The sequence below is a fragment of the Malania oleifera genome, chromosome 13 (assembly GCF_029873635.1).
Source record: "Malania oleifera isolate guangnan ecotype guangnan chromosome 13, ASM2987363v1, whole genome shotgun sequence".
Classification (NCBI taxonomy): Eukaryota; Viridiplantae; Streptophyta; class Magnoliopsida; order Santalales; family Ximeniaceae; genus Malania; species Malania oleifera.
This window is the reverse complement of record NC_080429.1, coordinates 31,921,393-31,947,624: the sequence shown is the minus strand read 5'-3', so window position 1 is coordinate 31,947,624 and position 26,232 is coordinate 31,921,393. Positions and strand designations below refer to the sequence as shown.

Here is a 26,232-nt window from a genome sequence, read left to right as displayed (position 1 = left end):
ACGATTCAATTTGATTCTTGATTCTTGATTCCCAAATTACGATTGACGATTCAAATCTTGATTTGACAATTATGATCTAGAAAAGATTCTCTTTTACACAATACTGAAAATAGAATTATAAAGCGATAATTCTCCAATTTAATTAATAAAAAGTATGTCAAGTAAAAATATTGAATTAAAACTTTGGATCATTAAATTTAGTGTTCTAGAACAAAAATGTTCCACAATTCAATATTTTTGTACCAATTTATGGTTCACTAGGGTGCTAGCATTTTTTTGATAAGTATGGTTTGACTTGTCAAAGAAGGCAGTAAAGAAGATGAAGAGGCAGCTTGTGCAGACACACAGGCATCAAATAGATACACCCACATTAAATAAATAACAAATTATCACAATTATGTCAACGCAAATCACAATTGAAGCTTTACGCAGAGCATACTGTTGTCTTCATGTGCCCTCCTCTTATTTCTTGTATAATTTTTTCAGTCATTTCATTGCACAGAAGATTCTTGTCATTCTGCAACTCACCTGCCCGATATTATATGAAATCATACGCAAAAGAGAGAGGGAGATATCTTCAGGCCTATAGTCTTGGAGTTCTTTGTCTTCAGAAATTGTTTTGCCAAAACTGGAAGCAATAGTTGATGCAGAGAGACCAATCTGCATGCATTTAAAAATTAGAAGATGCATTGTCACTCAAACAGAATTTAAAAAATAATAATAATTTACATGCTAATGCACAAAGATGCATGCTAGTGCATGTTAACACTGTTAAACCTGAAACCATAAATTTTCAGTTGTGCCATGATATAGCCAACTAGAAGTTAAGAAACTTAAAGAAATATTTAAATATGTAATTGAAAAAATAAAATATACCTTAGAGTAATCCATACCACCATATATGTCCCTAGTAAGCATGTCTATGGTCCTGTTGTCTCCCCGTTGGCTGAGCTCTAGCAACTCATCGAAACTGAAACAAGAACAATGTAAAGACAGAATAAAGTTTCTACACGTAGAAAAGAAATTTACGAGTACTAGAAAATAGACCAGAATATCAAAGGACCTCCTGCACTTTGTTAACAGCCTTCCCAATCCCCAATAAGTACCACCACCTACATTCGTCCCACTTACCCGCTGAAATTTTCCATCTCCATCAACCTATTTCAAAAAAGAAGCATAGATCATAATTTCAGAAGTTTTTGCAAGAGCATACCTCAAGGCGTTCAACAGTAAATAACAACAGAGAAGAGAACATACCTTGATAATACTAACACCAGAACCAATATTAACAAGAAGATAAGGGAACAAATCATTATGGTCAATCTTAACAAACTCTTTTTGACCATCCATGTGCGTGAAAGCCTCATGACGGATTGCCTAATCAAAGCACAGAAAAATCTGTTGAGAATTTCAGCAGAATACATATCCAATGACAATAAAAAAATAAATTAAAAAAAATCTGACAGTCCCACGAATATGGATGAAAAAAAAAATCAGGAAAAAAACTTCTTCTGGATGTTGGTACTCTGTTGGTGGAAATCATTCTCTTAAAAGAAAATAGTAGTTTTCATCCTCTACAGAGTTTTTCATTGCATAATAATGTGAGCCAAATTTTTATATGGCTTTGATACTACAAAAAAATATAGGATTTCAAAGAAATAGATAAAAGAAAGTTAATTTAAATGGGTGAATAATAATAGCATCAAAACATCAACCTTATACTCCATAACTGCAAATTCATCCCACTCTATCTAATCTGCATCTGTGAATGATAAATAGATCATTCTTCTTCACCCTCAATAAATTGATTTCTACTTTCCTCAATTATGTGCAAGAGATCTTCAGATGGGAAACTATAGCTCTAACCAGATAAAAAACAAACCCATCTACACAACCGGCCAACCCCCCCCCCCCCCCCCCAAAAAGGAAAAAAATAAAAATAAAAATAACAAATACAGGAGGGAAAAATCTTGCACATGGAAAGGGAGAAGTAAATGTCCTCATTTTGAGCTTCCAAATTCTAAATCACCTATTAGTGGTGCTAAGAGGAAGGCTATGATACAACTTATGAGTTATGGCAATTACTTTTTTTTTTTCATGGTAACTGAGTTACACGTGCTGATACATTGCATGAAAATTAAAATCCTCATGTCAAACTTTTCTTTATATAGTCATCGTTTATGTTCAGCTACAGTCATCTACATAATAAAATACCAACTAAAGCCCTTGTTACCTTAAAATCAACTATTTCTGGATCATCAAGTTCAACTTATATGTAACACTCAGCATCTTAAACACTGTCTATATAGAGCAGTAGCAATGAAAAGAATATAAATGAGTACATTTAAATAAGGAAAAAATAGCTATTCATATTTTTCAACTGGGAAACCATCTATGCTATAATCAGGGGAGCAGAACCAGAAGCTAAGTTTCTAAACTTCAGAATCAGCACTATTAACAGAGTCACTGATTGGAAAGGCTAAAGAACCAAACAAAAAATGTATTTAAATCTCCATGTAGCATTGTACATGCACACTAGTACATATAGAAGATGGTATTTTACTCAGGATTTCACCTTCAGCAGAAAATTGGCTCCAGCCACGAGGCAATCCATTTCATCCTCTTTGTCAAGACTAACACCAAGCCTTTCTTTGAATAAATCTGCAAACTTGTAAGCCCCACCACCTGTGGCCTTTTCATGAACTTAACTGGTTAATAAATAAATAAATATAAGCAAAATAATCACCAACTACAAGCAGAAACTGGACTTTTGTATGTCACACTAGACAAACTTCATCATTTGCTGATTCACATACCATGTCCACATCTAGTTAACTGATCAGTGGCAGTAAAGCCATTATCATAATTCAAGAAATAAGGAACTTCCTACTTGCCTATAGATTGGAACAAACAAACAAACAAAGAGAAAAAGATCTATTGAAATTGCAGGGCCCAACAAATAGGCAGATTCTCAACGAGGGCCTCATAATAAGAGAGCCAAAAATATGGAATATATATGGTTTTGAGGCAAAATGAAAACACAGATTCAAAGATGACATTGCTACTGCATTGTGGTCAACACATGTAAAATGCCAAACGAAAACATTCTCTAATTTTCTAAAGTTTACAAGAGCATACTTTAAATCAGTGCCACAGCCAAGAAGATCTAAGGAGCTTGGAATGTGGCTCTTTCAATGTGGGTTTATTGTGGGTGGTAACAGATTCAGTAAAGGAGCTCGGGCCCTAATTGGCAGAAGGACCAGTGTAGAAAGGAGAAAATTTATCTTATTCTCATTTTTTTATGCGGCTTCATGGAACAAAAGAAACAGAAGAGCTTTGAGGGAGAGGAAGTATCTCTCTCAAAGCTCAAAGATTAGCGGTTAAAGACTAAAGAGCAATTATGTTGAACAACTGTAGGGTGTCGTCCAAGGATGATAGTTGTCCTTGGTTGTTGCTTACCACAGGTTCTTTTTTGTGTAAATCTTTCTTTGATTTCTTGGTTGGTATTAATCATTCCTTTCCACTCTACAAAGTAATCTGGAAGGTTAAAATCCCCCATAAAATCAAAGCATTTCTTTGGTTGGTTGTGCTTAATAGTATAAATAGTTAAATACTAATGACTTGCTGCAGATGAGGAGACCTTTAAATGCTCTATCCCCTGATTTTGTATGTTTTGTTTGGATTGTTCAGAATCTGGTTCTCATATTTTATTGCATTGCGATTTTGCACGAAAGGTTCAGAATAAGTTATTTAATTATTTTGGAGAAAGCTGGGTTTGTTCTCACAGTGGAGGAATTCTTGGCAATTTCTTTTGTGGGGTTTGGTAGGAGGAACGAAGGTATTTGTTATGGAATTGTGCTTTATTTGCAGTGTTATGGGGCGTGTGGAAGGAACATAATCTACATATTTCTTCAGGGAAGAAGATCCCATATTGGTTGGTGTGGGAGAAAGTGCTCTTTATGGCTTCTTTGTGGGGTGTGGGCAATGGAACTTTTAAGGGGATGTGTTCGACAGATGTTCAGCATGATTGAAAGTCACTTCTAGGGCGAGCTGATTTTTTTGTGTTTTCTTTTTTTGTTTTGTTGCTTTTGTATTTTGGGGATTCTCAGATTTTGTTAAGGAGATGTCTTCTCTCCTGATTGTACATTCTTCCTTTATCTAATGGATTTCTTTTTCTATAAAAAAAAGACTGAAGAGTTACACTTCAGGTGGGATTTGTGATAAGCATTTGCAGATTGTTTTAAATTTTTCGTTCATTTTTTTGGCTTGTAAATGACTTTTTTACATGGGTTGGGACACCCTGGTGCCCTCTCAGTCATACATTTTGCTTCATCATTGATAAAAAATTCAATAGCATATTCTCACTTGTTAATATTGTCTAAAGCTTAATTACTTCCAGACGAGTGAATGCGCCAATTCATCTTCCAGAAAACTGAAAGTGAAAATGTTAGAAGTAAACTCAAAACATAATTACATGAACTATACCTTAATTATCGCATTTTCATTAGCAGGAGCCTCCGACGGCCAACTAGGAGAATCCATCCCTATCCATGAAATAATGTCCAGAATAGTAAACAATATGTGACTAACAACTTGGAGAAAACTATAAATTTTCCACAGCCAAAAGCATGCATTTCAAAGGTAGTGCAGTCTACTATGTACAACAATACAGAAAAGTAACTAAAAAAATTGGAAGAACAGTGGAGAGATGTCTACCACCACGGTGAAGCTGCTTCGAATATATAAAATCTAAGCACTCATTAATCTTGCTTGTCTCAAACTTCACAAAATGGAGTCTCCCACCAAGAATAGGGTAGCTCCTCCTATTAGCATTTGAAATTCCCAATCTCTCCTTGATGGATCTCCTCCTTTTATCGTTAACGGATCGGTCCTCATGTCTTGAAAAGTATACCAACTTGATGAGAGATCCTAAAAACAAACCAATGATAAATTATAATTTAGAAGGTCATCCCTTAAGATGCCACCAATGGTTCAGGCCATAAATCATCACTTTGAAGGCCTAAAATGACAAAATAAATAGCAATTGTAGTGGAAGAGTACAATACTTGCTTGGTTTTATATACACGGTGCATACATGGGCTACATTCCTTTCCCTTGTTTTGAACTACAACAGTTTGAAAATATATATATATATAATGTTGAATCTCAATATTCTGCCAAAAATCATATTCATTTAATTTGAGAGACTAAGTATGGCTTTGCGACCTACGGAACCAAAAATGAATATGGCAGTTCCACATGAACATGGGTACGTGTTTGCTTGAGCGGCTGTGCAGCTTCACTGTTAGAGGGCCATAGAGAAATAAATTGTTAGCTTTGGTGGCTACACCATCATTGTTTAAAATGTTTTGATGATATTAACCTATATATTGTTCCTAGTGTCTTCCTATCTTTGCAGATCATATTTAGTACGGGTACTCGTACATAAAGTACTGGATCGAAGGCAAAGATCGGACCGAGTTGACATGCGAATTGGAAAATCAAAAGAACACGTATTCGGAAGGACCCAGCACAACCGGAAGCTTAATTGTAGAATTATTTGTAATAAGGGTTGTGTGTATGGTAGGAACTTTTTGTAACTCTTGCGTTTTATTTCTTGCATGATTTCTGAGCAAGAGTCGAGCAATGCACATGCATACTAGGACACATGAGTTTATAGGATTGCACTAAAGTCATAAACACAAACTCATGGTTTACTTAAAGAGTTTGTTAAATGAATCCTAAACTCAAAACATGGTTTTCAAAGGGACAAGTTTTTAACATCTTGGTTTTACAAACATTATCATACTTGGTCCCAAATGTGTCAAAACGAGTCTTATGTCCACAAGCTTCAAAGAAGTATTTTTCATAAAAGGACATAATGGCATATAAGATATCAAACGAGCTTTCAAATGGGTTTTTATTAGCAAGATATCTTATAATCAAGGGGAAACTCACTTGGATAAGTTTTGAACTTCATTAGACTCAATAACTTTCTTATATTTTGTCCAAGAAATGTTTTAAATCATCAAAAGGCTTTTTGACAAAGAAAAACCGAGCAATTGTCGTTTAACGTAGTGCGGCCTCAAGTCCTGAACACCTTTCGGTTTTTGGGGCATAACATTTGCTAGAAAGGTCCAAATAGGACAATCTTGGTGTCTATGGAAAGTTAAGAAAATTTTCAACAACTTTTATGTTGGTGACTTTTCTAATTCAGGGCAATGTTTGACCATATCAAGAGAATGGTTGACTAGAGCAAGGGAATGGTCGACCAGCAATTCCAGTAGCCATTTTTCCTCACTGACCAGGTGAATGGTCGACCAGTGCAGGGCAATGGTCGACCATTGGGGGAATGGTCAACCAAAGAAAGTCGACCATAGAAAGTGAATGGTCGACCAGTGGCCTCGTGCCCAACACTGTAACGGCTAGAAAACGGCTAGTTTTGTTTGGGAGTTGCTCCCAATGACTAGTTAACGGCTATAAGGGCTTTTTGGCTATAAATACAAGTTCATAGACTTGTTTAGCATGGTTTTGATGATTTATACAAGCATTTAGTGAAAGATTTCTTTGAATCCAAAACCTAGGCACTCTTGCATTCTAGTTATTCATTTCAAAGTGCTCAATCTCTCTTGCTCTCTAAATTGTGTTTGATTCAATCCTTGAGAGATTAAGTGTGAGATTTTTTTTGTATTTATTATCAGCTCAAATTAAAGGAGCATCATTTGTATTTAATCATCCTCTTGTAAAGGTTCTTTGTGAACCAAGTTGTAAGGTTCTTGGTGAACCGTTTGGTGAAGGCTCTTGGTAAGTGCAGTAGGGATTTGTTCCCGAGTTGTAAGGCTTGCTCCGCCGGTGAAGGAGTATTCATAGTGGATTATGGAATCCTTGACTTGGTGCTAAGGCATGGACGTAGGCTTGGTGCCGAACCACGTAAAAATACCAGTGTTGATTTTCTCTCCCTATACTCTTTATTATTTGTTTTGTGCATGATTTAAATTTCATATATTGTGATATAATTGCCTGCATCTTGCCAAGACTTTTGTTCGTTTATACGTGAAAAAAGTCTATTCACCCCCCCCCCCTCTAGACTATATACTCTCAGCTGGGACGTCCAACATAAATATTGGCAGGAGTGCATGGTAAATTTTTTTCTCTTCAACACATTTTTTAAGTGAAATAGAGGTTGATACTTGTCGATTTGGGTAGCATGAACTGCACAAGCATGAGCAAGGTGCCACATCAAGATGTGCTAGACAGACTGGACACTGATTGGCAATTAATTTTTACCACCTAGTGAATCAATGATTACTATTTGTAGGCATATTCCAGCAAGAAAACTACGTAACGGGCCAATTGACAGATACTGTGATGAAAACAAACATAAATTATATATTGGAAAAATATTTTACTGGCCAAAGCAGCAAAAGTCCACTTGGCCCTTTATCTGTATTCAAGTTCTTGAACATTACAACTTCACTTTGATAGTAACTATTAAAGCCATTAAGCATAAAAATGACACCATAATCGCAAACAATGAATAACAATACGCAAAGAGTGTAACTGCAGTGAAATGCATCCGAGTAGTTAGCATCACCATCATCAAGGTGATAACATTGGCATTTAGCATATTAAGAAAGATAATCAATTTCACATCAAAATTGTAATAAATATAAAGGGTGTCATCAGGCCATAAGCTCCCTGCTTTGCGAGGGTAAGGGAAGGGTCGTCACAGTGTAGGCAGTCATACCCCTACTTTTATGCAGAGAGACTGTTTCCTCAGAGTCGAACACATGACCAAACGGTCACAAAGGAGCAACCTCACCGTTGATCCAAGGCCCGCCCTCCAAAACTGTAATAAATATCATATATAAATTCCATGTTCTTAAAGATGACAGATGCTGAACCAGGTTCTGCCCACAGTACCAGGGAAAAGGAAAGTAGCTAGGCATGCATAATTAAAATTTAAATGATATAAAATCAAGCCCCTTTCCCCTCTTTGATGCCCATTTGCTCAAACACATTTCCAAGATGATGCATAGAATCAGTTAAAGGCAGCAAATAAAAAAAGATAAACTTGTAAAACAAAAAAGTAAATAAATCCCAGCAAGGAACAATCATAATTGAAGATCAAAAAATTAAAAAACACCCAACTAATGAAAACAATCATGATTAATAATTAACCTAATAAAAACCAATTCACCTCCAATATCCAGAGCCAGATGAGATAGGTCATCAGTTTGATTAGGCAACAGAATGGTAGGGTTCCTTTCCTCAAAATTCCCCTGAATTGCGGCGCCACTGAGGTCGAGCTGCAGCCGAGATCCCGACCGGTGAATCGAGTTTCCGGCGGGCGGCGGCGCCATATCTCTCTCTCCCTCCTCCTCTATATCCTTCTTCTTCTTTCTCTCCTCTTCTTCTGCACTTTCCCCTTTCATACCGAGAATTCCAAGAAGTAGGTCATCTGTTGGACCAGCCATCAAACCAAATCGCCACCACCTGCTGCCTACTCCGCAGCTGTTACAGTCAGCGACCCGTTTGCCTACTGGTCCTGCGCAGACCCAATTAATCGTTTTTTTAAGAAGAGAAAAAGAATGCAAAACAAACAAATACAGATTTAACCCAATAGAAAGCGGGCATTGATGGCATAACTCAAGACCTTGCAAGTATAAGATTGGGAATTATCCCAATAAATAAAAAAAGACCCAGGTAAAAAAGAGAAACAAAAAAAGAAGAATTGTTTACTGATATTTAATGAATTTAACCCAGCCAAACAACCAAACAGCATAAATTCTGAAGAGTCATTATCCAAAACCCAGATTAAAAAAATTGATGTTTATTATTCTCTATTTTTATGATTTTTTTTTCTTTTTATTATTATAAATTATAATTTAATATGTTTATTAAATTTTGAAACTCCCACATAAATAAAATTATCAATTTTTTAAAACTTAACATAATTTTTTTAATTTAACCTTGTATTACTTTTTTTGATTTAATTATTAGTATTGATTACTAAAAGCATTATTTCAAATATTTTTAGCAATTAAAAAAATAATATTCAAAGTTATAGGGAGGCTTTAAATAATAATCAATATATTTATGGGATGGTTTTAGATACTAATTTATTATGTAATAAAATAATTCAAATATGGGATGGTTTTCATTGAGAAATGATTGAAAATTGCCCAACATTCCCTAATTAGTAGTACAAATATGGAAGCATTTGATATTTTAAAATAGAAATCAGTTCACCAGGAAAAGAAAATAAAAGTGGAGGGAGTTGGATTATTTCTTGATTAAATTTAATGATCATGAAAAGTTTTGAATTTAAACGATAATGAGTTTTTAAGGGAGGAGAATTATTCGAATTTTTGTAAATTATTTGCTAAAGTACAATATTGCACATTAATTTTCTTTAAGAAAGATTTGCAAAATTTAGAGGCATTTAATATGTTTTTATAGAAAGATAATTGAAGAATAAAACTGTATTAGGAAGTTAAGAAAATGGCAAAAGTTATAAAGAGTTTTTAAAATTCTAAAATAAAATTTAGTTTATTAAATTACTAATACACCCAATATTTCTAAATGTTTTAATTCTGTAAAATTTTATAAATAATAAGAAATTATTTTTTTAATTAAGTTCAGGTTATTTCTTTATTAAATTTTTTAGATAGTAAAATATAATTTCATAAGATATATGTCATGTGGATGAATAAAGATTGCAATATATAACATATGTTATTTTATTAATTTATATTATACTACCCGATGAAATGTATAACAGTATATTTTTTTATTTTATATAATTAATTATTTAATTCCTCAAAAAAAGTTTCCCTTCAATTAATTCCTCAAAACATTTTTATCATTTGAGCACAAAATAATTGTTTTTTTCTTTTCTGTACGATCGTCTTTGTTGCACTCGTATAGTAAAATTTATCAATGATAATATTCCTTAGACTAATAAGGGTAATTTTCTCTAGAAAAAAAAAATACTAAGCATTTAGATGGGATATAGATGACAAAAATCCATTAGATGTTGCATCGTTTGTTAATGAAAGAGGTTTTTGGCAACCATGAATATAGTTTGAGGGGGTGTTTGGTAAAATTAAGTGTTAAGTGTCACTAAATTCAAATATGATTTTGTAAATTAGTTTTGAATTGAATTGGAACCAGTCATTTATAAATTAAAGACATTTTAGGAAGTGTCGACACCCCAATTTTAACCAGAGAACCCTAAAAAAACCTGGTTTATTAAAACTAATTTTAAGTCGGATCAAGTCCAGGTCATTTTATTTCTGTTGCGGGATAAAAATGGCGATGACCTGCAGGACTGCTCTCTGACTTCCGATGACCTAAAAAGGGTGTAAGCAAAACAGGCTTGAAGGACCCAAGGTGTACTCCGAGGGATCACTCTGACGCCTAAGTAAGGGGAATGCTTCAAAAAGGTTGAATGCAACAGTAAAAGTGAGTTAACAATGAGATACCTTCGCCTATTTGCGTCCCCCTCTTTATAGTGGCAAGGGTTGACCATTGAGGTGATCTGTCATTATGACGCAGGGGCGTGGATCGCTCCAGGGTCATAAAGCGCCAGCATGTATCACTCTGAGCGTTTAAGGCACCAGCGCGGATCTCTCCCCTCTTTATTGAGTTGGAACTGATTGCTTTTGGGGAGTGATTGTTAGGTGTTGGCTTCCTTTTATCAGCTGATATATTTTGAGCATATCAGTTGTCCCCTCTTAGTTTCGAATTTTCGGAACTTGTTTTTGAAATTTCGAACTGGGATCTCCCTTTCTCTCTCTCTCTCTCTCTCTCTCTCTCTCTCTCTCTCTCTCTCTCTCTCTCTCTCTCTCTCTCTCTTAAGGATCAGTTAGTTCGAGCTAATTAGACTCCCCTTCATCTCTACCAAGCCGATTCGTGTGCCGAACTGCCTTCTACCGAGCCGACGCCACGGGGGTTCGACTGGTCCGAGCCGGTTGGGCTCTCATTCAGCTCAACCAAGCGGTTTGCCTTTCAAGTTGCTTTTTGCTAGGCTGATGACACAAGGGTTTGGTTGGTTCGAGCCGATGCTTGCTGAGCCAATGTTCGGGTGGTTCGGTTGAGATGCTCTTGCCTAGCTGTTCTTCACGACAGCTCGTGCCGAGCCGTTTTTTGTCGAGCTTTGTTCGTGGGCATTTCTTGCCGAATTGTTTCTATCGAGCTACTATTTGTGGCATTTCTTATCAGGCTATTTGTGTCGAGCTGCTCCCCATAGCATTTCTTATGGAGCTGTTTTGGTCAAACTGCTCTTGGTGGCATTTCTTACCGAGCTGTTTGTGTCGAGTTGCTCTTTGCGGAATTTCTTGTCGAGCTGTTTCGGCCGAGCTGCACTTCGCAACATTTCTTACGAAGCTGTTTCTGCTGAGCTGCTCTTCGTGGCATTTTTTGCCGAGCTGTTTGTGCCGAGCTGCTCCCCATAGCATTTCTTGCCAAGCTTTTTCGGTTGAGTTGCTCTTGGTGGCAATTCTTGCCAAGCCGTTTGTGTCGAGCTACTCTTTGTAACATTCTTGTCGAGCTGTTTCAGTTGAGTTGCTCTCCGTGGAATTTTTTGTGGAGCTATTTGTGTTAAGCTGCTTCCCATAGCATTCCTTATTGAGTTGTTTTAGTCAAACTGCTCTTAGTGGCCATTCTTGCCGAGCCATTTGTGCCAACTGCTCTTTGCTGCATTTCTTGTCGAGTTGTTTCGGCTGAGCTGCCCTTCGTAGCATTTCTTGCCGAACTGTTTCTGCCAAGCTGCTCTTCATGGCATTTTTTTTCGAGTAATTTCTACTGAGCTACTCTTAGTGGCATTTTTTGTCGAGCTATTTCAACTGAGCTACTCTTAGTGGCATTTTTTTTGCGGAGCAGTGTTCGTCAAGCTGCTCTTCGTGGCATTTTTTTCGGTGTACTTTGTGGCCTCATGAGTTGTGCTCGTCAGTTGGGCCTTCTCTACCTAATTTGTTTGGCATTCTTCTGGCCTCACAAGCGTTGCTTGTCAATTGGACCTTGTTTTCCTAATGAGTTGTGCTCATTTATTAGGCTGTTGCGTGGCCTCGTGAGTTATACTCATCAGTTGGGCTTTGTTTGTCTAATGAACTGTGCTCATTTATTGGGCTCCATTCTGGCCTTGCTAGTGTTGCCTGTCAGTTTGGCCACTATGATGCGACGTTGAAGTTCTTCCATGACGTTCGCTGCCCTTGCAAAATTTAATAATCTCTTGTTAATTGTGCCATACCTTGGGAGAATCAAGACTTTTTGGAATTGGCGCCACATCAGCATATGTATGGGGATTAGATTTATTTCCCTTGAGACACACACCCGAATAGATGATCTCCCACCTTCTCAGGATGCTAACTTTTTGGGGATCCATGTAGGCTTCTCTATAAAGGACGTGGACTCACTCTTTTACTCCTCATCTCACCCAAAGGGTCCCCTTCTGTCTACTAGGTACATTCTCCATCCGCCTTTATCTTGGTTGCTTTATTCTATTTGTGTTTGGCATTGTATGTTTGTTTTTGTTTTGTTCTTCATGTTCTTCAGTGGTCTTGTGAAAAGTTTGCCTTGTTGATCCACTTTTGCATAGTAGCTTTCGTGTTCTTGTGGGAAGTTTGCCTAGTTGATCCAATCTATATATTAGCGTAAGTTGTTTGCCTTGTTTGTATCACACTTTGATTTTCTCATGGAGTCTTCGATGTCTCAAGCTAAGACTCCAATCATTGTGAGGAGTGCTTGATGTGATCTTTCTCCCTCGAATATGCAAAATGTCTGTCGCTTCTTTGCTATCCCATCAAACATTATCATTAGGTTACCTACCAACTCCGAGTCTGCTCTCGACCCTGGTCCGAATGAAATCTGTTTATATACTGACTATCTCGACTTAGGACTTAGGCTACCTTTTAACCCTTTCATTTCTAATGTGTTACACTTTTATCGCATAGCCCCCTCACAACTTGTTCCCAACTCCTACCTGTCGTTGGTGTCTTTTGTTGTTCTCCTGCTCCAATGAGGTCATCAACCCATGGTGCCCCTCTTGCGGAGCTACTTTCAAATGAGGATGCACTCTGTAGAGAAGGAACTGTACTACTTCAACTCTTTGCCCGGCTATAAGTTATTTACCCCGGGTAGCTCTTCCATTCACAATTGGAAGTCCCACTAATTTTTTGCATCCAGGGAGTTAAACTATGCTGGGCCTTGAGTTTGGTATACTCCTCTCGATGGTGATGTTCTCTTCTTATTCTCTACTTATTGTGCATGCATGAGCTATGTGTAGGTACGTGTTGCTTACCTCTTTCTTCTTTTTCTTTTAGCTCGAGTGTGTCATATATCCCCCACGCTATCTCCCTCTGATCAGGCCATCCTTAAAGACCTGCGAGCTATTGGTCAGCAGGGGATTGTCCCTCACGAGGAGCTGCTCAAGGAGTAAGTCCTTATGCAGTGTAGGCTCAGCCTCGTTTCTCCAATTCTTATCTTAACCTTGATATCATAATGTGTATGTTTGTATATCCAATAGTTCTCTGTACCCTTATCTCCTCTTCTCTTTTTGCATATATGGACTTCAACAAGTATGAGTCCCTAATGGGTGAGGCAAAGAAGCAGAGATCGAGCATAAGCAAGAATAAAATGAGGGAACTTGAAGAGGAATCTTCCCTTCCTGTAGCCGAGAGCGAGCCCCCTCTTGCGGCGAAATCACCAGGTTCGAAAATTTTTAGCAGGGCCATCTTTCACGAGCCGACTCTTTCTGGTCCTGCACTACGTCAAGCAGCACATATGAAAGATTTAATGGTAGCTCGGTGTTCCCTTCTGGATCACTTGTCTGTGACCATACGACATACTACGTACCAGGTACCTCTAGAACCCGTTTTTTTGTTTGCGCCCCCTCTTGCCCCTTTTATTTTTATTGCTTTTAACTCCTCATATCCTTTTGTGGTTCTCCGCTGGCGACCATGGTTCTGGACCAAGAGAAGAAGTTAACCGAGATGTACCAACAGACCTTGGAGGCCAAAGATAAGCACGTTGCTACTCAAAATGAACTTCATAAAGCCGCACTCCACGAGAGGGCCTTCCGGGAGGAAATAGAGAAGATCCGAAAGGAGGAGATTCTCGTTGCTACTATTGCTACTGTTGCTTCTGATGCCGCTAAAGGCGCGGTAAAAGAGTACAAAGATTCCAAATAGTTCATCTTTAACACTGCCAAGACTTATCGTATTGGTTTTAGGAGGTGCTGAGAGCAGGTCAGGACATTGCACCCTAACCTTTATCTAGTTGGTGTGTGCCCGCATGGGTACGGTGATGAAAGTCTAGAGTTTAGGGATGAAATGGATGAGGAGGATAAGCCTGAGGGGGAGGAGGTTGCAGAAGGAAGTAAAGTTGACTGATGATTGAATAGTCCATCTTGTGGTTCTATTAAACATTGATAATGTACTTTTGAATTTCTTTGTGGTACAACATTATGAATGTTGGGATTTCAATTATGTTGTACAACATTTTAGGGAATGAAATTTCAAGAGTAGAATTTTTTTCAACATGTCAAAGTTCCATGTGTTTTTTCCCTCCCTTACCTCTACGTCCTCCAATGTGTATGTTCCCAACTTTATTTTTGTTGCGACTTGGTATGGTCCTTCCCAATTCGGCTTCAGTTTGTTCACTCCAGGCTCTACTGGGTTTGCTCACATCTTCATGAGGACCAGCTCTCCTGGGTGGAATGTCCGTACTCTAACACGAGTGTTGTAGTACCTGGCCACTTTCTGTTGGTATGTAGCAATTCTCATATATGCTTGCTCTTGTCTCTCCTCAAGGAGGTCTAATTCCGCCCTTAGTTCTTCACCGTTATTATTTTTATCGAAATGTTGCCTTCACTAAGAGGGGATCCTAACCTTGGCAGGAATGACTGCTTCTACTCCGAAAGCGAGCATGAATGAGGTTTCACCTGTTGTTGCTCATCGGGTTGTGTGGTAAGCCCAGATTATGGATGGGAGCTCTTCCACCCATCTTCCCCATGACAATTCAAATCACATCCTCAACTGTGTGATATTGTACGGTTCATGTTCTCCACCTGACTATTGCTCTAGGGATGCGCAACCGATGTGAATAGAAGTTCTATGGACAGGTCGATGCAAAATTTCTTAAAGTGTTCATTGTCAAACTGTCTTCCATGGTCCATCACTATGGCCTATGGGATTTCAAACCGGCAAACCACCAATGCCCACACGAATCGGGTGATGTTTCGCTCGGTTATGTGAGCTAGGGCTTCAACCTCTACCCACTTGGTGAAGTAATTGATTGCTACCAACAAAAACTTCCTTTGCCTAGTCGCTTAAGGTAGTGGTCCCAAGATATCCAGTCCCCATTAGGCGAAGGGACAAGAACTGATTAGGAGGGAGAGAAGGCTGGACGACAGGGGCGATATTCCAGCACATCATTGGTACCTGTCGGACCATTTGACCATCTCGATTACATCCTTCCTCACTGTGGGCCAATAGAATCCTTGCCATAAGGCCTTGTGGGCTAAAGCTCTACTGGTTAGATGATTTTCACATACTCCTTCGTGAATTTTCCTTAGCACGTATTCTCCCTCTTCGGTACTCAGGCACCGTAGGTATAGTTGTGTTAGGGATCGCCTGTACAATTCTTTATCTATGAGAGTGTACTTTGCCTCCCTCCACCTTACCTTTAAAGACTCCTTTTTGTCCTCTAGTAGGGATCCGTTATGAAGGTATTACATCATAGGAGCTCTCCAATCCCCTTCGTTGACTTTAGCTACCACTAGGTTAACACTGACCTCCTCATATAATAGTTTTCTGACTTGCTCCAAGTAGATGGCGTTCATCCATTATGGTTTCGTAGCTGAGGCTAATCTTGCTAGTGCATCAACCTTCGCATTCTCCGCCCGTGGCATGTGCTCTATATCAAAATGAGCGAATGCTTTGATGTATTCTTGGGCTTTTTCTAGGTATTTCTTCATTTTCTGATCCCTAGCCTCAAACTCTCCCTTCACCTTCTCCACCACTAATTGGGAATCACTTGATACTTGAATTCGTGCTACCCCCAATGCTTCTGCCAAGCGCAGCCCTACTAGTAGGGCTTCATATTTGACATCATTATTTGTTGTTGAGAACTCTAATTTCAGTGTGTATAGAGTCTCTGAACCGTCCAGTGCAGTGAGGATTAGCCCTGCTCCCCCTTTGACTACGTTAAACAATCCGTCCACATGTAATGTCCACACTTTTGATTTCTTTGTTGTTTCATAGGATTGTTCGGTTGTGAAGTCAGTCAGTACTTGATCTTTGATGACAGGCTTTGGTTGGTATTGTATGTCAAACTCTCCTAACTCAATCGACCACCTCATCATTCTTCCTGAGCTCTCTAGCCGCTAAAGGATCTATCTCAGCGGTAAGTTTATCAGCACAATTATCTTGTGCACCTAAAAGTAGGGTCTCAACTTTTGAGTGGCATAGATGATGGAGAAGGGTGCCTTTTCTGCTATGCTATAATTCATCTCGGCTCTGCTCTGCACTTTTTTGGTGTAGTATATAGGTTTGTACTACCTTTCTTCTTCTCTAACTAAGACCAAGCTGACCGTATATGGAGTTGATGCCACGTATAGGTAGAGGTCTTCTCCTGCTTTTGCCTTTGTTAGTAGTGGGGGGAGCCAAGGTACTGCTTGAGCTGATCAGAGGCTTTACTTTGCTCCTCCCCCCATTCAAATCCTCCTTTTCTTTCTCGATACCTTGAAGAAGGGCTGACCTTTATCTCCCGAACAAGAAACAAACCTGCTGAGGGAGGCTATCCTTCCTGTCAAGATTTGGATCTCCTTCTTTGTTTGAGGGGCCTTCATCTCCAACAACGCCCTTATCTTGTCAGGGTTGGCTTCTATCCCTCTATGCGTCACCATAAAGCCTAGGAACTTCCTTGCAGAGACACCAAACATGCATTTTAAAGGATTTAATTTCATATGATACCTACACAGCAATTCGAATGTTTCCTTTAGATCCTTGCAGTGCTCCTTTGCTTTCTTCACCAGCATGTCATCTACATACGCCTCCATCATTTTTCCGAACTGGTCTTTGAATATCTTGTTCACTAGCCTTTGATATGTTGCCCCCACATTCATCAACCTGAAGGGCATTACTCGGTAGCAATAGAGCCCTCTTTCTATGATGAAAAATGTTTTCTCCTCGTTTGCTCGGTGCATTGGGATTTGATTATATCCTGAGTATTCATCCATAAAACTCAGGAGCTTATGCCGAGATGTCGAGTCCAGCAGCTGATCGATTCGAGGAAGGGGAAAGCTATCTTTCCGACACGCTTTATTCAAGTCTGTGAAATCAATACACGTCCCCCACTTTCCATTCAGTTTCTTTTTCAGAACTACATTGCTCAACCACTCTGGATAGTTGACCTCCCTGATGAATTTTGCCTACACCAGTTTCGTCACTTCTTTATATATCACCTTGATTCACTCCAGCACGAAACTCCTCTTCTTCTGCTTTACGAGCTTATGGTTGGGGTCTACGTGCAACCTGTGCTCCATGATTGCAGTGTCAATCCCCGACATATCTTCTTTCGACCAAGAAAACACATTTGCAAATTCATTTAGTAGCTCACTTAGTTTTGCTTTCAAAGTATTGGACAAGCGACTCCCGATCTACACACACTTCTCGTGATTACCATTTATGGGTATACGTGTGAGGTCATCATCCAGTGTGCTAATTTGGGGCTACTCTTCCCTTACCTTCAGGTCTTCAACAGTCAAGGTCTCCCTTGCTTTTGTCTTACCTTTTAACACCATCATGTAGCAATTCCGAGCTACTGCTTGATCTCCCTTGACCATCTTTGTCCCGTGTGGGGTAAGGAATTTCATCTTTAGGTGATACGTGGACATTATGGCTCAAGCCACATTGAGCAAGGGGTGGCCTAGTATGATGTTGTATATTGATGGCCAATCGACCGCCAAGAAGTCCGTCATTGAAGTGATTTGCAATGGGGTTGTCCCTATTATTACCGGAAGTGTAATTGTTCCCAAGGGATATACTATGTTTCCTCCAAATTTGACCAAGGGGGTGGAGATTGATTTGAGGTGTTCCCTACCGATCTTCATTCCCTCGAGCACCGACCGGAATATTATATTGGTCGAGTTCCCATTGTCTATTAGTACACACCTCACTTTGTAATTAGCCACCAGAAGGGAGACTACTAAAGCTTCATCATGGGGTTGTTGTACCCCTTCTTCATCTTCGCTATCAAAGGTGATATCATCGTCTCTTTTTTGTCTTTTGCCGCTTGGCTTCCTTTTCTTCGCTAAAAGTACCTGCTTAGAATACTTCTTTCAAGCACCTCCGTTGTCTCTGCCACTAGCAGATCCTCCAAAGATCACAACGATTCCTCCTATGATATGCTCCTCTTTCACATCCCTGTTTGGCTTTTTCTACTCACAAGCTTCCCCTTGACGATCCCCTTTCTTTATGAACCTCGACAGCTGGCCTTTTTTTTAATCAATGCTTTAATTTCATTCTTTAGTTGAATACACTATTTTGTGTTGTTCCTGTGATCCCTATGGAACTAATAGAACTTTTGACATGTTCCGTTTATATGAGGGTGTTCGCATAGGTTGGGCCATAAGATGTACTCTTTCTTTCTTATGTACATCAACACATCAGTTCATGGTGCATTTAGGGGTGTATAAGTGGGGAACTTGCTGGTGTGCCCTCTCGCTTTAGAGCTAGCATGCAACGTGCTGTTCTCTTGCCTCTTCATGGGTCTGGAAGGTTCACCAATCTCTCTAGTACTCTTCCTCTTCAACTCGATCCGATTTCATCTTGTATCCATCATCTTTTCCAAGTTGACATACTTCTGCGCTCTTGCCATCAGTTCTCCCATGTTAGCTAGCGGCTTCTTCCCCAATGAGTACAAGAAGTTTCCCAATTGAAGGGTCATGGTTAGAGTTGCTAAAACCACCCCAATGTCTAGGTTATAGATCTCCAAGGTCGCGGTGAGGAAATGGTGCATGAAATTTTTTAGTGTCTCCCGTACCCCCTGAGGCATGCTCATCAGATGGGCTGATGTTTTGACAATTCTCTAACTGTTGAGGAAATGACAGGTGAACAGCTGCTCCATCTCAGATAAGGAGCTGATTGATCTAGGTTGTAGGGTTTGGTACCAATCCCTGACACTACCTTTAAGGATGGCTGCAAAATTCTGGTACATGATTGCATCAGGTGCACCCTACAATTGCATCAACACCTTAAAGGTATATAGATGATCAACTAGGTCAGTCAAACCCTCATACTTTTCAAAGGTCAGCATTTTGAACTTACTAGGTAGTGGCACCTCCATCACTTCTTTGGTGAACGGCGGCTCCAAGGATCTTAGAGAGGCTTCCCCGTAGAAGGGGTTGGTTCAACCCTCTTTCATCGTCTTCTCAATTTGATCTATCTTTTTAATCCTTTCTTTTGCTTGGCCGATCTTTGCTCGTTGACTCTTATGTACGTCTTCCACCTTCTTAGTGAGGTTAATTTTTTCCTCACTCTCCTTTAGTTTCTCTGCTTTCTTAGACGAGTTGGGACTAACTAGTTGTTAGTAGGGCACATGCTCTTCCTGACTCTTTTGCTGCAAGAGTAGGTTGAACATATCTTCCATCTTCTTTTGGGAAGCTTCCATTCTCCTTTAGAAGGTAAGAAATTCTTCCCTAGTGACCCTCAAGTGTTCTACGAGTGTGGAGTGAATGGACTAGGGTGATTCTTTTCCAGCGGTAGGGCCAGAGCTTGAGCCATGAGTGGTTGTCATTATTCGAGTATCGGAGGTCAAGAGCAAGATGAGCACCTCTCAGAAGCTGATTCCCACAGACGGAGCCAACTATTGCGGGATAAAAATGGCAATGACCTGCAAGACTGCTCTCCGACTTCCAATGACTTGAAAAGGGTGAAAGCAAAATAGGTTTGGAGGACCTGAGGTGTACTCCAGGGGATCACTCTGATGCCTAAGTAAGGAAATGTTTCAAAGAGGTAGAATGCAACAGTAAAGGCGAGTTAAGAATGAGATACCTTCGCCTGTTTGTGTCCCCCTTTTTATTGTGGCAAGGGTTGACCCTTAAGGTTATTTGTCATTATGACGCGGGGGCGTGGATCGCTCCAGGGTTATAAAGCGCCAACATGTCTCACTCTTGGTGTTTAAGGCACCAGCGCAGATCTCTCCCCTCTTTATTGAGTTGGAGCTGATTGCTCTCGCCAGAAGGTTTGACTTGGGGAGTGATTGTTAGGTGTTGGCTTCCTTTTATCAGTTGATATATTTTGGGCATATCAATTTCGAAGTAAAGTCCCGACTTATTTTCAAATTAAGTCTTTTTCAAAATTAGAAGCCCCGTTTTTAGGTCCTTGTCTGAGTCCCAGTATTTTAGGAAAAACTTTGAGTCCTTGTAATTTCCATTACTAAGTTTTAAATTAAGGTCCTGTAGTTTCAAAATAATTCTCTTATTAGACTAGGTTGTGTGAAGTGAGTTTTGTATTTTCAAAAAAATTGAGTCCTTTTTAATTTTAATATTAATTTTTCTAACAGAAAGTTGAATTTCAAAATCGGGTCCTAAACTGAGTTTAAAATTTTTAATTTGGGTCCTTGGATTTTTAAATTGAGTCTTTCAATTGTTAATTAAGTTTTTAGATTTTTAAATTGAGACTTTCAAAACTGGGCAGACTTAAGGTCCGGTTTTCATTTGCCAGGTTTTCTTTGGGCAGGACTAGTCCATTTTGACTTCAGGTTGATTCAAATTGAAATGCATGAAGTCATGATTTATTGAAAAGGAAGGACATGTGTCCCAGTGTGGAGAATACATACATAAAGTAACAACAAAATATGAGGAAAATAGAAGCACAAATACAAGAAAATAAAAAGCAATTACACACAAAAGTTGCAGGGGAATGAGTATGGGGGCACATTCGAAAATTACAAAAAGGGAAATGCGTGCGTGCAAAGGAAACAGAATGAAAATACAAAGAGAAAGGGTACAATGAAACGTTGTAGTATAAGGGGGTACGGAGGTACATACAAAAATTACAAAAGAAGAAAATCCAAATACAAGGAAATAAATAATACAAAATGTACAATGAATGGTTGCAGTACAGGGAAACCCGGGGGTACATGCATGCAAAAATACAAAAATAATAACAAATTTAGGTCGTCCAATCCTTGTTTGCTAGTTGGAGCATTCAAAAGCACCTTGAAGTAACCTGCACACAAAGAGAGAAGCAACACGTTAGTGAGTAAATGGAATTTAGGAAAATTATAAATAAATTTGCAGAATAAAAGTGGTTACAAAAATATTCCCAGCGAGCTCAGAGGAATTCTGTTGGAGGGGAGAGGATTTTGGCGCCAATTAAGACCCCTAGCCTCCCTATAAATAAGGAGGTTCACATTGTAGCAAGGGGCATATGAGAACATTAGCAACACTCTATAGAAATTGAGAGAAATTAAAGAGAAAATCTATGGAAGTTGAGAGAGGAAGGAAGCTTTGCAGAAACTCTGCAGAGAATTGGAGAATTACAGAAGAAAGCAAAGAACTATGCAGAAGCAGAGAGCAGAGAAAGCAGAAGGCAGAGCTTAGAAGGTCACTCAGAAGTAGACGGGTATTCGGAGTCCCCACATGCTCAAAATACCACACACCACCCTAGATACCTAAACCAGATACCAGAGTAGGAAATCAGACAACTAGAGGAGAAAGGAGTGAAGAAGAAGGAGAGAAAGGGGAAGGTATAATCTAAAAACCCTTTGGAATTGTTCAATTTGTGTGTTAATTTTGAAATGAGTGTGAAGTGAATGCAGGTGCTCTTCCCCTCTTTCAGGTTTTGAACCTGAGCTTAGACTCAAACCTGTTTCCCCGAACCCGAATCCAAATTCGGATTTAAACCCCCAAACCAGAGCTCTGATCCAAACCCCCTGACCCAAACCCTTGACCCATCTAACATCTTAGACTTTAATCTGAACTTGAACCCGAATCCGGGTTCGAACCACCAACCCAGCCCATCTCTGTTTTAAAACTAACCCAACCCAACTCTCTGTTTTAAAAGTCACTCAAGCCCATTTGTTTTCTAAATAACCCTTGCAGTCCATTTTAATTTTTAAAACCCCCAAAGCTCACTTTAACTTTTTAAACCAAAGCCCATTACCATTTTTTTTACCAGCCTAAATTTTTTAAACATTGACCTCCAAGCCCATCCTTGTTTTTTTTAAAGTTGTAGCCCATTTTTAATTGTTAACCCAAAGCCCATGAAATTTTTTTAACCCAACCCCATTAAAACTCTTTAACTTGAGCCCAGTTTTAAAAAACCTCAAGCCCAGACCATTTTAAAAATTCCCCAAGCTGATTTTTAAAAACCCACTTAACCCAAGCCTATTAAAACAACCAAGCCCTGAGCCCACTTCCAAATTAAAAACCAACCCATTTTTTCAAAAAAAAGAAAAAGAAAAAAAGAAGTCCCAACCCATTAAATTACTTTAACCCGAGGCCCTCTCAACCCAAAAGCCAAAAGCCCAATTCCCTCCACTAACTTAAACCCACACGTGTCTTCACCCAATGCGTGATAGTCACGTGACTCACCTAGGTTTACCTGAGTCAACCCTCAATCACGCATTGGGTGAAGACGACACGCATCAAATCTTAAAACCAAGATCATAGAAGCAACCAATATTTGCATTATTCACCAATAAAAAAATGATAATAATAAAAGAGGAAGCAAGTTCGAAAATACTTAGCTTTTGATTCTTTCATACCTTCTAACGTCTAGTCCCGAACCCATCCTTGCTAGATTTCACATGCTCGATCTAGGATCTCAGAAGATTTAGGGGTTTCTGAGAGAGGGTTTCGCATAGAACAGAAGATTGGAAAAGAGAAAAGAATATGTGTGTGTGTGTGTGTGTGTGTGAGAGAGAGAGAGAGAGAGAGAGAGAGAGAAAGAGAGAGAGAGAGTTGTAGGAGATATTTGATCTCAGAGAAGGCTTTGAGCTTCGGGTTCTCGAAGAAGAAGGGACTGAGGGAGAAGAGAGAATGAGAGGATGGGGTTTCTGAGTTCTAGGGGGAGAAGTAAGGTATATTCCCAAGTCGGGGGTGAATTGTGTTTTTAAAATTTTCTTTATAACCTTTTTGTTTTCAGCAATCACACAATTACAAATGATTTGCAATAACCAATACTCAATCCAAGATTTAGTATGAATGATGATACGATCACAACTTCAATATTTAGAATTCAACTTTTCAGTATATCAATCCAATCGACAAGGTAAGCTTGATTTCACAATATGAATCAAAATAGAAATTTCAGCAAGCTTCCAATATTCAAATTTTGATATCAAACAATTTACTTGGATTTAATCAATATGTTAATGAGTTTTGATATTTATCAACATACTCCCTTTAAGGATTCCCCAACTTATCAAACAACGTACTCCCTTTAGTTAAGGTTTCCGCAATACTCAATAACAAATTAATTCTCATCAATTAAGTAAGCATCCATGCAATTTATATATGCAGAAAAATAAAGAGATTGAGGGAAGATGAGAGAGACACTGGATTTTTACAAGGTTCAGCCAGCGGCCTATGTCCTTGCCTCAAGCAATCGCTGGGAGGATTTTCCTTTCCAACTTATTTCCAAGCTAAGTTACAACTTCTCTTGGAGTTCCCTCTCTAACAAGAATCCCCTCTCACTAGGCAACGATTCAACAACCCTGAATCATAAAAAACAACAAGAGAAACAAGAAACAATCTTGCGTACAGTAAGAACTCTCAACAAGAGCTGATTAGTACAGTTGAAAATCAATATACTTCAATCAAAATCAATATAGAGAGATGAAGCTCAAATTAAATATCACTAGGGTTCTTTCTTAGATTGTAAAACTCAGTTAGAGCACAAGAACCGTTAGCTTTAATTCACCAAGTACTCAGTAGTAGCTTTCAGCAAAGTATTCAGCAAGAACTCTATGAAAGATTGAGAATTTGATCAAAAGCTGAGTGTTTGTAATTGTTGATTGTATTGAATCTTTTAGGTTTAACATGTATTTATAGATAGAAAAGGTAATATTTCGTATTTCCTAAGTTACTTGGAGTGTTTCTCAAGTTTTTACAACATTTGGGGGCCAAGCAATCTATTTTGAAAACTTTGCCTCATTGTTTTAAATTTGAATTCTCGAAGGTCAGTCGCCTGATCTATCAGGGTCAGTCACCTGTGCCTTTTAAGTATAGCGTATTTTCAAACACAGAATGGGGTTAGTCGCCTGAGCCTATAAGGTCAGTCGCCTAGGCCTATTATGTTTGTTTATTTTTCGTCAGTATAAAATGTCAGTCAACTGATCAGACATGGTCAGTTGCCTGAACTATCAATATTTCCAAAAACTTCAATTTTTAACACTTTGAAGGTGTCAGTTAACTGATTCATTTAGGTCAGTCATATGAACTTGCAATGTTTCAAAAACTTTGTTTTTCAACACTTTAAACTTTTGATTTTGTAAAACTTAAATGAGACTTGCTAAAAAAATTCTCCGTGGTTTTCAAAAACTGGTCTCTAAGTTAATAATGATTCCTAAGAGCTTCAACCATTTATATTGACATTCATGAAGTACTTACATGAGACTTCTTAATATTCTAACTTTTGATACTAAGTCTTCATGCTTTTGCTTCCATTATTTGAGTCTATCTTGACTTCTTTCTTTAAAGGTCTTTAAGATTCATTTGATCTTCTATCTTTGAGTCCAAGCTTTTAATGAATTTCATCAAGCACTTGAGATCTTGAATCTTTTATTAAAACCACTTATATCCTAAAACATCATCACTTAACCACATATGTTAAGTTCCCTTGGTTTGTTATCATCAAAATAAATTCTTAAGCCTTATTAGGTCAATAATCTCCCCCTTTTTGATGATGACAAATAAAGAGCAAAAAATGAGTAAGCCTTAAAAAGGCTCCCTCTTACAATAAGCATAGTCTTAACATAAGTGTAATAATAAGTCATATATATGATAGCATATCAGAGTTTCAGTTCATCAAATTCTATTTAAGTACATTTTCAAGTTCATCAATGTGAAGCTTATATCTTTCAATTCATTATAACCATATCATCAATAGTGTATGTCAGCTATCAGCAATGTTTCATATTTGTCAATTCATAACCATAATATCATCAGTATTAAGTTTAGTAAAATGCTTTCAGTTTTGCTCAAAAGTTTGGAAATGTGCTGTTTGGTAATGTGCTTTCAGTTTTGCTCAAAAGTTTTCCCCCTTTTGACATCATTCAAAAAGAGATAAACACAGACATATTAGAGCAAAGAGTAGTATTAGCACAAAAATAGAGAATACTATATATCATGTTGTAATCAAGGAGTCCATAAAACAACAACATGAAAAGTACAAAGCAAAATCTAGGAAATACAAATGTCAAGTACAAGTTTTGTAAACCAAATACAAGTTTGCTAAATAATTTAAGCATTTGCAACTTCATCATCAGTTCCTTCTTCATCATCTGTAGATCCTTCTTCATCACCTTCTTCTTCAGATACTGCTTCACTTATCTCCATTGAATCTTTTCCACGAGAAGAACCAGCTGTCTACTATTCTATGCGACTTAGTCGTTGATCCAATGAAGAGTAGTTAACTTGGAGAATGCAAAGTTGTCCTGAAGGGAGCAAATTCCAAATCTCACTTCCCCACAAAACTCAGTGAACTGCTAGTGATAAGCAAGGAAACTAGAAGGTGTATCACCATCTTGAGGAGCAGGTTGTGGAACTGTTGGAATTGGTGTATTCCCAAGAGGGGAGGTGAATTGGGTATTTAAAAATTTCTCCTAGGTTAAACTAGATGACAGCAGTATTACGCAACCTAGGGTCTGTCTATGCAATCCCAAATGTATAGATAAATATAAAGTATGGAATTTAAGTCATGCGTAACATTCACAAACTATTGAAAGTAACATCATGTGTAGTAAATAAATTACGGAAATATAAATTACACACACGATATGTTATCAGGGTTTGACCAATACTGCCTACATCCCCGCCTCAGCTCGCAAGCCCGAGGATTCCGCTACGGCTCACTTAATGGGTGGAGTGGCATCTAATACAACTAGGTCAAATTCTCAAGGCTGACCTCAACCTTTACAATCTCTCCTTAATGGGGTGGAAAAGACCCACCTCTGGCCACGCCTGGGATACAACAATGAATATAAATTTTGTGTACAGAT

The 26,232-nt window shown here is 38.5% G+C and overlaps 1 protein-coding gene across 1 annotated transcript in view; it reads right to left on the bottom strand.

Moving 5' to 3' along the window:
• LOC131146946 (pantothenate kinase 2-like) overlaps positions 1 to 8,655 on the bottom strand; it is a 29,505-nt gene extending 20,850 nt beyond the window's left edge. The window contains exons 1-8 of the mRNA XM_058096811.1: positions 8,201 to 8,655; positions 4,717 to 4,929; positions 4,486 to 4,544; positions 2,576 to 2,692; positions 1,258 to 1,377; positions 1,064 to 1,158; positions 877 to 970; positions 529 to 660 (exon numbers count right to left, since the gene is read on the bottom strand). Coding sequence (XP_057952794.1) covers positions 529 to 660; positions 877 to 970; positions 1,064 to 1,158; positions 1,258 to 1,377; positions 2,576 to 2,692; positions 4,486 to 4,544; positions 4,717 to 4,929; positions 8,201 to 8,477 — 1,107 coding nt within the window. The 5' untranslated portion in view covers positions 8,478 to 8,655. The remainder of the gene's footprint in view (positions 1 to 528; positions 661 to 876; positions 971 to 1,063; positions 1,159 to 1,257; positions 1,378 to 2,575; positions 2,693 to 4,485; positions 4,545 to 4,716; positions 4,930 to 8,200) is intronic.
• Between the last annotated feature and the right edge of the window lie 17,577 nt (positions 8,656 to 26,232).